Source organism: Bubalus kerabau, chromosome 6, assembly GCF_029407905.1.
Source record: "Bubalus kerabau isolate K-KA32 ecotype Philippines breed swamp buffalo chromosome 6, PCC_UOA_SB_1v2, whole genome shotgun sequence".
Taxonomy (NCBI): Eukaryota; Metazoa; Chordata; class Mammalia; order Artiodactyla; family Bovidae; genus Bubalus; species Bubalus kerabau.
Genome location: NC_073629.1, coordinates 112,638,855 through 112,653,687, shown reverse-complemented (window position 1 = coordinate 112,653,687; position 14,833 = coordinate 112,638,855). Strand labels below are relative to the sequence as shown.

Below are 14,833 nucleotides of genomic sequence, written 5' to 3'. Positions count from 1 at the left end.
TTCCTGGAGGGCTTGAGTGACAGACCACCCCCCTCTCCCCACAACCCCGCCACCACCCCACCTCCCAGAGGCAGCATTCTGCTACCTGCACTTCTCAGTTTGTGGAGCAGGGAGCTTTATCCTGGTTCTAAGTCACTGGCTGGCTCTGAGGCACACTTCACTCCTGCCAGCTCTCTGCTCTAAAAGTCCGACCCTTTCAGTTCTCCCTGCCTTGTTTCTCCCAGATGGATTTCAGAGATGGAGCCCCCACGCTCCCTGGGACTCTTGCAGTTCAGACCTTTTGCGTTCTGAGGACCTGACTCTGCAGGGCTCCATTCGACCCGCCCATTCTGCCCTAGGCTCATCTCTGAACCTGCCCAGCCCAGCTCCCTGTTAACCTCCCCTGCCCTCTGCCCCCCACCCCCAACTCCCAGGGTGCACGTTGTCAGGCACTATATTCAAACCACATCAGGCCAGAGATCTGTGACTGATTCCATGCAATATATTTTTCAATAATTTTATTTGCTTAATGCACATCTAAGAGCGATTTGATCTTTAAACCTCTGCAAGAATTTTTATGTAAAACTCACAGGTCATCAAAAATGCGTTGCCCACTACACAAAGTGAATTTTTTGGTTGTTCCAGACGTAGTCACTGTGGTATGACCTGGCTCAGCCACTCTCGAGCCAAACTCTCCATCATCACATATATTCCTTATAGTCTCCCAGGTTACTCCTCTCCCTGCCGCAAGGGGCCAACATTCTCTACGAGGCAGCACCTGAGAAACCCACTGAGAAGGGAGCGGAGAAGTCAGGCTGTCGGCCCTTCCCTGGGGGAAGCAGATTGTAAGAGATGGAGGGTGGCGGGGGTGAGCGTTGGGAGAAAGAGAGACGAGAGCCCAGAGAGGGAGAACCTTTGATGTCTGAACAAAGACCAAGCCTGCTCCTTTACACACTGTCCCCTCATGCTAGCTGATTTCCCTGGGAGCCAGGACTTAAAGTAGTATTTGCGCCGGAAAGCAAAGTCAGACCATCCCAGAGGAGGGAAGAAAAGAATCCTTGTTGTCCCCAGAGAACAGAGCACTCAACTCCAACCCTTTCTCCCAAAGATCAACAATTCAAAGACAGCTGGATCCCAACCCCTCCCTACATCTGATGCAAGAGGAAGCAATCGGATGAAAACCGCGTGTCCCGGCACCGCCATGGTATCCCGCAGCACCCCCAGGCTGGCAGAGCGTCTAGAGTCTTACGAACTTTGCTAGCACCTTCCACCCTGGCTCGACGGTGTGGCGTCACCAACAACTAGAAGGGTGAGGAGGAAACGTCTGGGTTTGACAGTGCTTGCGAGGGTCACCGGGGAGAGGAAGGCGGTGTCGAAGAAGCCCCGGATGTCAAGAGCAGTCACGCTCAGTCCTATACCGTCCACGTCACTGCCAGAAATGAGGACTCAGCCAGAGACGTTTCAAGAAAGAGAAGAAGCCAACCAGAGTGAAACTGTGGTTACGACCCTACGAGGTTCCCAAGGACGGGGCCCCCAGATAAGCTAGGACATGGGTCCCCGGCTTCTGAGTAGAAGCGACTCCCCTCCCCGCACACTTACACACGCAGCCTGGCTTCTTAGCCGACCACTGGTTATTCTTTTGGCACGTGATTGCCTTCTGCCCCACCAGCTCAAAGGCAGGCTGGCACTCAAACTGGAGGGTGTCCCCGTGGCGGAACCGGGAGCCTTCCCGCCGGCCGTAGGCAGGTACACCGGGATCTCCACAGCTGCCCTGCTCGATCTCTGCAAGAGAGGAGAGGAGAGAACAGACACGCGTGGTGACTCCACACTGCCCGAAGCCAGGGCGTGACGCTGCACCTCCAACGCGAGGGCAGGGCTCGGACAGACCCCGGGGGCGTTTGATGAGAAGCCCTGGGAGGAACCGGCCCTCCGGCTCTGGGACTCCGCACCCATAAGGAACACTCCAGGTGCTTGGCTGTTTTCATTCAGGGAAGGTGGTTGTATGTTCCCTGTGAGACACCGTCCTAGGAATTCACAGATTCACAGGGTTTGGAGCCTTCTTTACTAACTGGACTCTGCATTCAGATTATGCCTGTTGCCTGGAAGATTTCAGGCCCAGTCCCTTCCTGAGCAGTGAAGGTAAGAACAAGATGGGAGGGAGGCTGCCTTTGTGCTGCCTGCCTTTCCCCCATCCAGAGATGATGTGAGAATCAATATCCACTGCCTTCTGACCTGGAAGCATTTTCATGAAGATATACTTTTAATTCTGTTTGAGACAGGAGTAGGTAAAATGAAAAAACACAGGACTCATTAAATATGCTTTTAAAGTTCGTGGGATCCAACAGTGGTGAGTCACACAGGCAGTGGGTTCCCCCAGACAGCTCTGGAGGTCTGGACTCAGGGGCGTGATGGGTGGAGGCCTGGTGGGAGAGTCAGTCAGGACTGAGACACCCCAGGGAAGTCCTCTGTCCTGGCCTCGGCCCTGGAGTTTCCTCTGGAGTCGCCCCCCATTTCTACGAGCTTGGTGCTGTGAGAGATGAAGAGCAGGCGCAGAGGAGCGGAAGGAGTGGGGAGCAGGAGCTCAGTTCCCAGGGAGGAGGGCACCCTCAGGAAGGACTCCGAGTCATGAATGAAGTGACAGATGGTGAGGCGAGGACAGCAGGAGTCCTGTGATTCAGGGGGCTGGGGTAGTGGGAGGTTTTGGACACCTTCCCAGGACTGTCAGGCCAAAGCGACACTGCCTTGTCCGTGGGCACCGTTATGGGCTGTCGGAATCACAGTCCTCAAAGTTGCTGTGTGTGGCCTGACAGGGGTGATTCTGCACAAAACTCTCACCACAGCTGTTGGGTCCTGGGTTCAGGTCTGGCAAGCCCCAGACACTGCTGCCTTATCTAGACGGTGACCATGGTCACCTTCGTGGTCCCCCTCCCTCAAGCCAGGGCCTCCAGCCCACTGCTGAGAGCAGGCAGAACAAGGTATTCTTTGGCTGGGATTGAGTGAGTGTGTGTGTGAGAGAGAGAGTGTGTATATGTGTGTGCAAGAGAGAGTCAGAGTGTGTGTGTATGTGTGAGAGAGAGTGTGTGTGTTAGAGTCAAAATGTGTGTGTATGAGAAAGACAGAGAGACAGTGTATATGAGAGAGAAAGTCATTGTGTGTGTGTGTGTGTGTGCATGTGTGTGTGAGAGAGAGAGAGAGATCTAAGTCAGACAGCTCTTGCTGTCCCTGGTTTTGGGGAAAAGAGGGTCTGTGTGACCAGGCACGAGGCCTGAGGACTCCAGTGCGGGTCAGCTCGCCCTCCTCTCATCTCAGGCATGCCCCTGATGGCTCCCTCTGCATACGCCTGAAAGCACAAGCCAACCCTCCTCTGAAGCCAGCTCTCCTGCCAGGCCTGGGCGAGCGCAGCCATGGAGGCGCTCCCGGGAAGGTGGCCCCTCTGCTGCAGGTCCCGGAGACCCAGGAGACCTGAAGAAATGGAAGCAGGGTCCCCGAGACAAGTCAGCATGGAGAAGTGAGCAGCAAGGCCCCTCCCTGTGCTGTCCCCAAGCATGCTGTCTCAGGGACATAGGACCTGGGTGAAGACTTTCACTGTGGACCCTCTGAGAGCTGGAAGAAGTTACCCACGTGTGAAGACAGAGCTGAACTCACTGTGTAGGAGGGGACCCAGGGGTAAGGCATCCTGGGGAGGCCCAGGTATGCTGCAGAAGAGGTAAATGTGGGTCTCCCTGCCTGCGCCCCAGACCACACCAGCTAGTCTGGGGGTGGATCAGCGTGAGAGAACAAGCATCCTGAGGGGGAGGAGGGAAGTCACTCTGCTCTCTCCACTGGGAAGGCCTGGCCCCGTCCACACCCATTCCATTCTGCCTGCTCTCAGTATGATCAGAAGCATAGAATGAGCACCTACTGTGTGCCAGTCTCTGTGTCAGACACTTGGGACCTGGACATGGGCTCTGGTCCCAAAGACTAAACAGTCCAGACCAGGAAGCTAGTGTTCATGACATAGAGTGCACACAGCTCACACTTGGAAGGTGGGGCTGGAGATGGGGTGTGGGTAGTGAGGCACTAACCTCAGGCACGGAATTTTAGGGAGCAGCAGCAGAAACTCAGCCATCTAGACAAACATGGTCTCAGTGCAGTGTCTTGATTTTTAGAAAATCAAAATTGATGCCTATAAATCAAATCCAACAGGAAGAAAGATACTAGAACTTAATAAAAAGACCAGATCTGACTCAGCACTTGATGACTCACCTTGCTTGCCTCATCCTAGTCCTGGGCATCAGAGTCATTTTTGAAATTAAAAAAAAAAATTTGGATATTTTGCATTCATCTTGGTTTTTAATAACTAGAACAGTAAAATATTGGGCTGGCCAAAAATTTATTCACACTTCTCCATAAGAGGTTATGGAAAAACCTACATGAATTTTTGGCCAATGCAATATTATTTATTGCTGAGTTCTTTGGTGCCCCCATGCCTCTCTCTTCTCAGCCCAGTCTCAGCCCAGGCATCAGGGGAGACTTCTTGGAGGAGGTGACGTCTAAGCTGAGGCCTGAAGTCTGTGCGGGAGCCAACAGGTAAAAAGAACAAGTGGGATTCGCTGCAGTAATATTCGCAACAGCCAAGACCTAGAAACAACCTACATGACCACTGATGGATGAACAGACAAAGAAACTGTGGCATACTGCACACTGGGATGTTTTCAGCCACAAAGAAGGAAATTCTGCCATTTGTGACGTGGACGAACCTTGTGGGAGTCATGCTAAGTGAAATAAGTCAGAGAAAGACAAATGCCAGATGATCTCACTTAGAAGTGGAATCTAAAAAAATAAAATGAACTCGCAGAAACAGAGTAGAATGGTGGTTGTGGGTGGGGGGTGCAAGCGTGGGAGTGGGGGAATGGGTACAGGTGTTTGAAAGACACGAAATTCCAAATATAAGATGAACAAGTCAGGGGAGGTGCTGCACAGCATGGTGATTCTGGCTAATGACACTGTTGTTGTATTCTTGTAAGTTACTAAGAGAGTAGATCTTAAACGTCTTCAACACACCACACACACGGTGTAAGGTGATGCGTGATGGGCGTATTAACTAACTTTCCTGTGGTAATCATTTCACAATATATGCACATATTTAATCAACACGTTGTTCACCTCAAATTGACACAATGTTATGTGTTAATTACATCTCAATAAAGTTGGGAAAAAGAGAAAGGCATTAGTGGGAGGGAGACGAGAGGAAGGACCCTTCCTGTGCTGCACGAGCCCGTGCAGAGGCACAGAGGTCAGGCTGTTGGCAGGACTGCAACCCCAGCAGTGACGGCAACTCATCACTGTGATCACAACGAATCAGTAGTTCTGACGATGTGCTGGCGGCTGCGCTGAGCATTTTACACACGGTTGACTCCTTTCTTCCTTACAATGCCACTGTGAGCTAGGTACTACCATTCCCATCTTAAAGGTGAGGAAACCAAGACACAGAGAGGTCATGCAATTACCCAAGGTCATATAGCCTGGAAATGGTGGATCTAAGGTCCAGACCCAGTTTGTACAGTTCCAGGGCTCTTCACCGCCACGCCACATTGCCTTTCTATAAGCATGAGTACTTTCCACAAGGTGATGAGGCATGAGAGTGGAAGAGGCAGGCAGGGCCAACCCACAGAAGGGCCTGTGCGACCTGCTGATGAGACTGGACTTCAGAGTGTAGGCAATGGCAGAGGATGGGGGACTTGGGAAAGGGTTTCATTTCACTAGGCATCTCATGATGTGGGTTTTAAACGGTCACCCTGACTGCTGCCTGGAGAATGATCTGGGGGTAGAGATTGTGGAGGCAGGGAGATCACTCACACATTCAACAAGCATTGGAGCATCTACTTAGGGTGACCCTCGGCACGGGGCATTGGGGCTGGGCAGGGTGTGCAGAGCACAAGGCAGACACAGGTCCTGCTGCCTGGAGCTTCCTTTCTAGAGGGGCTCCTGATCTCTGGGGGCCTGTGTGGAAGTTTAGAAAGGAGTGGCCACAGGGGAGTGGAAGGAGTTCACTGGTTACTGGCAGGAGGCCGAGTGTGATGATGGGGCCGGCACAGGGTGGGAGAAGGGGAAGATGATCCACAAAGAGGAGATGACTCGTGAAGAAAGCACTTCTTCAAAGTGAACAAATAGAGAGAAGTCAGGTGGCAACTTACGAGGATTGTGGACTCGAGGGGGCAGTGGAGCAGGGTTTTTAAGGTTGAATAAACTAGGCTGTAATTACATGATGGGGAAGGGGAGAGAGGGAGAGACAGAGATGGAGAATATGACTGAATGAGAGACACTGAATGGTCAGCTGAAATGGACAGTAACAGCGTGAGGTTCTGGAGCAGGCAGGAGGCCCGGAACCAGTGCACGCTGGGGGCTTGCATTAGAGATCAGGAAGCTCCCCTTCCCTCGTGACGCCAGGAGGGCAGAGGTGACCACAGCGACCTTTCAGGAAGGAGAGCAGGAGGCTGAAGGAGCTCTTGTGATGAAACAGGCTCTACCTTACAAGCGGAGGAGGAGGATGGGTCATGATGTTTGCTGAAGGCGGGGGACCACTCGTGGGGAAAAGGAGGCAGCATTGAGCAGAATGTCTGCCACAATCCCCTGGAGAAGAGGAATCGTGGCTGGACACATGGCCATGGACCCCGGGTCCACGGAGGGGCTCTGTGAGCAGGGCTGTGTGGCTTGTCCCAGAGCCCTTGTATACTGGTTCACGTGCACGTGGAGAGAAGGAAGGGCAGTGGGCAGGGAGGTGAGGCTATTGATTGAAGAACAGCTGATGGTTGATGCTAGGGGCCAAGGTTGATGGGGGAAGGATGTGAACAGAGTAGGTGGGGGAGGGGATGGGGAATGGAGAAGCCAAGAGAAGGACGTGAATGGAGTAGAGGGAGGAGGGGGTGGAGGAACAGGTGGAGGAGCAGAAGGCACAGGGGGCCTCGGAGCAGCTGAGTGGAATCCAGGCTTCACAGGTGCAAGAGCAAGGTCCTCACCCACAGGAGGTGAGAAGGCTGAGAAACGGAAAAGCAAGTGACGGCGAGACTCAGGATGGAGAGGAAGAGGCTGGCGACCTGGACGAGGAGGGAGTGAGCAGCAGAGGTGGAGACAGACGAGGCAAAGCAGAAGGGTGTGCACGTAGGTGGAAGGCACTGGAGAGCAAGCACACGAGCCCACCTCTCAAGTGTCAAGTTCATGGGGTCTGCGGACAGGAGCTGCCCGCTCTGGAGAGGGCTCCTAGGAACGGTGACCTCGGGGGAAGTCAGGTTTAAGGGTGCATTTGGTGAAGAGGTCCAAGACATTGAAGAGAGGGAGGTGCAGGCTACAGAATTAGGATTGGGTGGGGAGACAGGAAGAACAGAGAGGGTGGCTCGAGAGTGCCTTTCGGAAGACTGGGAGGCTGGGGGCTGGCTTCTGGCCCTCAGACACCCTATGTCTTGATCTAGACTTTCCCTCCAAACCCAGGGTCAACCCCGGCTGGAAACACACGGGAACCAAGTCCCCATTGCCCTCCTGACAGAAAAGGCACGGGAACCTGACCCTCCCGGTTGATGCCGATCAAATCTGGGGTCAGAGCCCAGAACTGAATCCCTAAGTCAAATTCTGACTTGGAGAAGATCATGCATGCAGCTTCCTGTTATCTGGCTTAATAGAATTCTATTTTATAAGTGTTTATCTGTCTCCCTCCCTCCTTCTGCCGACCAGAAGTGAGCTGGCGAACACCAGATGCGAACTTCAAAGACCCTCAGAATTCCATCTCCACCTGCGTATTCACTTTCCCTCTTCTCTGCTGTTTTATCCCTATCGTCTGTGATCAACCGTACCATCTTCTCCCCAGGTTTTCCCATTTCTAATACCAAATTGGAATCCTCTTTCATGGCAACATCTGTAGAAAAGGAGCTGCGTCTTGTGCCTCTATAAATTCACTACTTGATGAGCTCCAAGAAGGGAGCGCCACACAGAGGGAGAGGGGCGGTGAGTGTGAGCTAGGATTCATGGTCTTTCCAGTGGGGTGGGACGTCATTCATTCCTTCACTGATTCACTGTCCCCTCAGCCTGGGCTACAGCGTCCTCTCCTCCCTGATGTCCCAGGGCCCACTGCTCACGTGACAGACTTCAGCCTAAGATGTCACCTCTTCTGAGCGCTTTCCCTAACCAGGCTTCCGAGATGTCTCCCTTTTCCTTTGCTGTTTTGGCACTCTGGTCTTTTCCTTTGTGCACTGATTTGCAAGTATCTCTCTCCTCATTTCAGTAGTTACTTTTCCAGACACTGCACGTGTAGCAGTGAAAGAAAAGAGCAAAACCCTTCACCTTCTTGGAGCCTACTGTCTGTGGGGCATCAGGAACAAGCAGATTCACATCACAGCCCCTTGGTGCCCCGCTGGCCGCCAGGTGGGCTCCTCGTTGCTCCTCTCCCCACCCCCTGGAACGTAAGCCCTACAGAGGCAGGCATGGGTTATGCATTGTTGATCGCTTAGTACAGCGCCTGGAGCACAGAGAGCATGCTGCTCAGTGTGTGAGCACAGCTGATGTGTGTTGCACGGGAACTGTGCTAAATGCCAGGCTCAGCGCTAGCGATGCAGAACTGCCCGACCCACGGCCCCCTGCCCCTGCCCACTCACAGTCAGGTGGGGCTAGAGATAGTTACAGTGTACACATGGGATGCACCTTATCACACCACCCCTGCAGGTGTAGGAAGGCAGCTCCGATCTCAGCCTGGGGCTGGGAGAAGCGGAAAGACTTCATGGAGGTTTCCCAGGCAGACGGGAATCAGCCCTTGCTGACCACTTCCTGGTGGTTCCTCTTTGCACCGTCTGCTCTCCACCCCATCCCTCATTGCCTCAGCCCACTTCTCTTAATTTCTCACCTGGGTATGTCATCAAGCAAAAACTGTTCCCCTGCCCCTCCCCTGGACTCCATACTCTGCAGAGCAGTGCGACATCGCTAGAAACAAACATCTGATCATTAGTGTGCCCTGCTCATTGACTCTTCCATGGCTTCCTATAATCCACAGATGAAAACCCTAACTCCTTGGCACAGCAGAACCTTTGCCAACCCCTCCCACCCTGGCTTCATCTTTGTCCATCTTCAACCTTGAGACTTAAACACCATAAAAAGGAACCACCTTCAGGGAGGCAAAATAATGCCAGGATGACAAATGAGGGCTCTGAAGTCAGAAAGTCCTGGGTCTGTATCCTGGCTCTGACACTAAGGAATAGATCTTGGGTACCTTTCCTATCCTCCCTGAGCCCTAGGTTTGTCACCTGTAATATGGAAATGGTAGTAATAACAGCCACCTTGCAGCATTGTTTTGAGGATTAAATGAGTATATGTATATCAGACAACTGTCAAAACGGCCAGCACGTGGCACGTAACCAGTAACCAGGAGGGGTTTCCTCAAGGTCATTACTGGCCTGCTGCTGGCGGATCCCAGCCAGCTTTCACAAGGCTCTAAGTTGGTACCTCCTGTGTGCTCCTCCTTAATGAACACCTCTGCTTGTCCGTCAGACAAAGAATCTTCTTTCAGTGTCAGCCCAAGTGCTTCCCACTTGGGGATGTGCCCTTCAATCATCCAGGCAGACTTAGCTTGCCCTCTTGCTCTCTCTCTCTATCACTCCCAGCCCCCCTTGGACAATTTATTTATTTCTTTATTTTGAAGAACGGAAGTTCAACGTGGCAGGAAATGAGGATGAAAAGAGATGAGCCTGGAGAGATGGACTGAGGAGACCATGAAGAGCCCAGATCAGCTCCTTAAAAATCCCAGCCCTTCTGCTCTTTGTATCTTTGGAACCAAGCACAGTGCCTTATTCATCCTGAGGGCTCCAAACCCGTTGTTCAACCACAGACTCCTGACAGGTGACCAGGACACCTTAGGTGCTTTAGACGACCTCTGGGCATGCCTGGATCCCATGGGTTTCCTCGGAACCACGTCCTACTCCATGTTTCTCCTGATGATGGGGAGGTCACAAGCGGGCAAGAGGCAGCGCGCACCTGTTTGTGTGTCTCTGGGTATCTGTGCACGGTTCTATGCACACAGTTGTCATGGATGGGATGGAAGTGTGGGTGGATGTGGTGCGTGACATTCGTCCCTCCCAGCTCCTTCCTCCATCACACTGTTATGGGTGTGTTCACAGGCTGAAGGACGTTGGGAAACAGGGGTGAATATGGTGAATATGGGTGAAGATAAACATAAAGAGTATCCAGGTTGCCCCATACTGTTTGCATCAGCCCCAACTGGAGCTTGCCATCTGCAAAACCCCATATATTCAAGGAATATATTTCATTGGCAGACTGTTGTAGTTTAGTTGCTAAGTCATTTCTGACTCTTTGTGATCCCACAGACTGTAGCCCACCAGGCTCCTCTGTTTATGGGATTTCCCAGGGAAGAATACTGGAGTGGGTGGCCATTTTCTCCTCCAGGGGAATCTTCCTGACCCATGGATAGAACCCGTGTCTCCTGCATTGGCAGGCAGGTTCTTTACAGGGGCGCCACCAGGGAAGCCCGTGCTGGCAGATTGCTTCCTGCCAAGTTTCAATGGGGCAATGCCCTCTGCTATTTACCACCCCTAGCAAACCTCTGGGTCCTGGAGACTGAAGAAGCGTTAAGGGTGTCATGGAAACTCAGTGAGCATCTTAGGACTGTGACTGATGTCATTCCTTGTTGAAACTGGAAAGTCTGGGCCTTTGAACTTATTGGGGTAAAGCAAGAAGAGGGAGAGGTCCTGAAAGTTACAGACCTGGGACTGAAAATGGCCACATGCTTGGCACTCTGAAAGAAGGAAAGGTGGGGTCCAGAAAGGAGCAGAGTCCAGAGACTGGGCTGTCGCCCTCAGCCTCCCTTCAAGCTCAGCTCCAATGCCATCTCTTACAGGGGCTCCCTGATGCCCCCGCCAGCATTCAGTTCTGGAGAAGGGGATGAAAGCATCACCTGCAGAGGGCTAGACTTGAGCACCTTCTCCCTGCTTGCTCTCAGACTTTATTCTGTGGAGGTTTTAGCTTCAACCCTAGGCTGTTAGCCTGCTAAGTTAGCCTGTTCTCCCTTGGGGATGTCAGATCAACTCCTTTCCACCCTACAAGCAAGTTTTAGTTTCAGACATCACCTCCTCCAGGGAGCCTTCCCTGATGCCCTCGAGTATTGTTAGTGGCCCCTCCTTGCTACATCCCATTTCCTCTGACTCTAGTGAAGACAGACTGTGACTTGTGTGAAGGCACAGCTTGTCTTTTTACCCTTGCATCCCCTTGCAGTCTGAACAGTGTCTGTAATATAATAGGGGCCTAGATGATGCTGAATGCACAGGTGACCTTATTTCCAACGTGAGTGCCCTGGACTATTTGTCATCCTTCCTACATGATCGCTACCGCCCTGATCCTCCTTATCTCCAGGGTCAGTGTCCCAGCTCCTTCCTCCTCTGGGCCAGTCTCCTAGATTCCCCATGAGGCCGCCAGATTCCAGGCTCCAAGTCAGGAAGCAAGGAGACTCCCAGATTGATGCTAAAACTTGTTAGCAAGTTGTATGTAATTTTATAATGTTTCTGGTAAGTGCTAATTGCCTGTTCCTTAAATATTTCTTGTTCTGCTGGGAAGCAGAGCAATTGCAACTGTGAATGTGCTTTCTACAGCTGGCTGCCCTCATGGAGGGGGCCTGAGTTTCTAAGATTCGAGGATGTGGATATCGATGGAGTTGGAGGCTCCTCCCCCGCCCCGACCTGCGATTGTGACAAACAGAACGAGAATTTCTGGGAAATAAATCCCTGAACTTTTCCCACCAGGGGCTTGAACTTTTAATGGGAGCGGATGGTGATACTGTGGTACCACCTGCCTGCCCCACAGAAGCTTCTCTCTGCCTCAACTGGGGCACAAGGGGTATTGATGCTGATGGGGTCAGGTATGCCTGGGGGAGGTTTCTGCCCTCAAATGCCCCATGCCACCTGTGGGAACATTTGTATCCCTTCCAACCTCCCATCCCTGAGCCAAGGTGTCCTGTCCTGTGTGGAATTTCCTAAGAGTTGGGATAAAAGGAGGCTAAGATGGGGGTGGAGGTAATGCTGAAGCTTTGGGCCACGAGTGTAGGCTGGAGGGAGAGCTGCAGGACTGGGGAGGCAGGGGAGGGGAGCAGGCTTTTAAGCTGAGTGTTTCCTAAGTGCTAGGCCCTATGCTGGTGGCGCAGTGGTAAAGAATCTGCCTGCCGTTGCAGGAGGCGCAAGAGACGGGGGTTCAATTCCTGAGTCAGGAAGATCCCCTGGAGTAAGAAATGGAAACCCATTCCAGTGTTCTCGCCTGGAAAATTCCATGGGCAGAGGAGCCTGGCAGGTTACAGTCCAAGGGGATCACAAAGAATCGGACATGAGTGGGCCACTGAGCACACACACACACACACCCCCCACACAGGCCCTTTGCTGGGGGAATCCCTGTATGGAGTTCTCTCAAGACTCCTATGTGATGAATGCTTATCAGTCCTTCTTCACAGATGAGGAAGCTTAGGCTCAGGGAAGCCGAGGGATTGGCTGAAGATCACACACACAGCCAGTGGCAGAACTCGATTGTAAATTGGGTTTGTCTGACCCCAGAGCCTATGGGAACAGTGGAGAATGTGGGTTCTTGGCACCTGAGTGCTGGGAGGTGGTAAAGCAGGCCAAAGGGAATTGAGTGGGGATAGGGGAAGGGTGCCTGACTGTGCCAGGCCCTGGGCTAGGCCCTGTAGGACTGGATACGTTAATAAACTGTTATCTGCCTAGAATGGGCTTCTATAGGAGCCAGCACTTGGAATTATCATCACAGAGGGCCTTGGATGCCATGTGAATGATTGTGCTTTATCCTGAAAGCAGTGAGAAGTTGTCATCTGGGACTTCCCTGGCAGTCCAGTGTTTAAGAATCTGTCTTGCAATGCAGGGGATGTGGGTTTGACCCTTGGTCAGGGAACTAAGATCCTACATGCCACGGAGCACCTAAGCCCGTGTTCCACAACTACAGAATCCTCAAAGTGCAACGAAAAATTCTGCATAATGCAATGAAGATCCCATGTGCAGCAACTGAGACCTGATGGAGTCAAATAAGTAAATAAATATTTTTTAAAAAAGGGTTTTTTTTTCTTTTCTTTTTTTTTTTTAATGTAGCAGGAACTATACAGATTTGGATTCTAGGAAGATCACTGAGCTGCCTGAGGCAGATGGCTGGGGCGGAGGGAGAGGTGACGAAGGCCTCGGCCACATCAGTGACAGAGGAGCCAGGATGCTACAGAAGGAGAACTGGGAGAATCTGGGGACCGAGTCAGAGACGGGAGAAGGAGGAAGTGGAAATGAGGCTGTGTGATGGCATGGATGGTGGCAGTGGGTATGGAGATGGGGTGAAGGGGGCGTAGGGGTGCGGGTGGAGATGGAGAGCTTGGCTTTGGATGGTGTTAATGGACTGAAACCTCGTGTCTCCCCAAATTCATATGTTGAAGTTCTAACCCCCAGTGAGGCTATATTTGGAGATGGGGCCTCTAAGGACATAGTAAAGGTTAAACAAGGTCATAGGGTAGGGACCTGATCTGACAGGATTAGTGTCCTTATGAGAAGAGATAGCAGAGAATTGCACTCTTCTTCCCAATCCATATGCACATATCCAGGAAAGGCCTTCTGAGGACACAGAGAGAAGGAGTCACCTGCAAGCCAGAAAGACATCTGCAGCCATCTGAAGCCAGCCCGGACCGGAGCCTGCATCGGCTGGTGCCCTGACCTTGAACTTCCAGCCTTCAGAATCGTGAGAAAATAGAGTTCTGTTATTTAGGCTCCCCAGTCTATGGGATTTTCTTACGGTAGCCAGAACAGCCCTAAGCCAAGTGTTGGGCTTGAGCTATCCGAGGGGGAAGCTGTGTAAGATGCGTCACAGGTAGACTGATGTCTACTGGGGAGCAGATTTGAAAGTCCCCAGGGTTCAGGCTGGGCTGAAGCCATGCGTGTAGATGTGATCAATGGTGGAAGGTTCTAGAAAGAGGATGAAAGCTGAGGGCCTGAGAAGTGCCTGCCCTGAGGGAACCATGCAGGAGCTGAGAGGGAGCAGCCAGGGAGGAGGAGAGGACCCAGGAAGTTGCAGGCAGAGAGGCCCAGAGCAGATGGAAGGACCAGTCACACCGGGGTTCCAGGGAAGTCGGCCACCCACCTCTTCCACAAAGAAGGGATTGACTCATCATGAAGGTGTGAGACCCTCAAACACAAGGTCAAAGGTGGAAGGACAAGAAGGGAAAAGCAGGCTCATCCCAACATGTAATCCTTCCTGGGCTCTTCTTCCTGCTGGACAAGGTGCCAACTCTTTCTGAAACCTTGACTGAGGCCCTTGGAGACAAGAGTCTGCCTTCTGCCACTTCTGCCTCCACAAGCTTCACCACGGCCACCGTGAACGACTTCCTTCCCAGCCAGCCTAGGGAGTGCAGGGGAGGCAGGGACCCAGGCCCAGGGCTACCTAAGGAAGCACGGGCCTAGGGAGTGCGGGGGACGCAGGGACCCAGGACCAGGGCTACCTGAGGAAGCACGGGGCACCTGGGGACAGGCAGGAAGACTCGTATCCCTGCACAGGAGGATGTACCCCAGAGTGGAGGACAGTGGTCATCAGGGCCTCCATGGCATGGCACCTCTGTGCTCTAGGAGCCTTTTGTAATCTCATTTCATAACACTGCACAACAGTGTGATACGGTCGACATTATTGCCTCCATTTCACCAGTGGGGAACCTGAGGCTCAGAGAGACTGTATTACTTGCCTAAGGTCACACATCTGGGGCTGTGCTGGGATTCACCAGCTCAGGTCCAAGTCCAGAGTCTGTTCTATCTCCACAGAACCTGCTGCCTCTGTACCCAGAATCCAGGTAGCTCCTGTG

General features: G+C 52.4%; 1 protein-coding gene and 1 long non-coding RNA gene across 5 annotated transcripts in view; one reads left to right on the top strand and one right to left on the bottom strand.

The window, feature by feature from the left end:
* The window catches only part of CSMD2 (CUB and Sushi multiple domains 2), a 683,179-nt gene that overhangs the window by 265,312 nt on the left and 403,034 nt on the right, over nt 1-14,833 (bottom strand). For both annotated transcript variants that reach the window (XM_055586466.1, XM_055586467.1), the window contains exon 13: nt 1,579-1,761. In XM_055586466.1, coding sequence (XP_055442441.1) covers nt 1,579-1,761 — 183 coding nt within the window. The remainder of the gene's footprint in view (nt 1-1,578; nt 1,762-14,833) is intronic.
* LOC129655724 (uncharacterized) lies at nt 6,346-13,485 on the top strand. Of its 3 annotated transcripts, XR_008716093.1 has the most exons (5): nt 6,346-7,119; nt 7,820-7,956; nt 8,234-8,373; nt 9,641-9,837; nt 13,095-13,485. It is a non-coding gene; the product is annotated as an uncharacterized LOC129655724 (long non-coding RNA). The 3 variants fall into 3 exon arrangements; XR_008716094.1 differs by lacking the exon at nt 8,234-8,373 and having other exon boundaries at nt 13,098-13,485; XR_008716092.1 differs by lacking the exon at nt 8,234-8,373.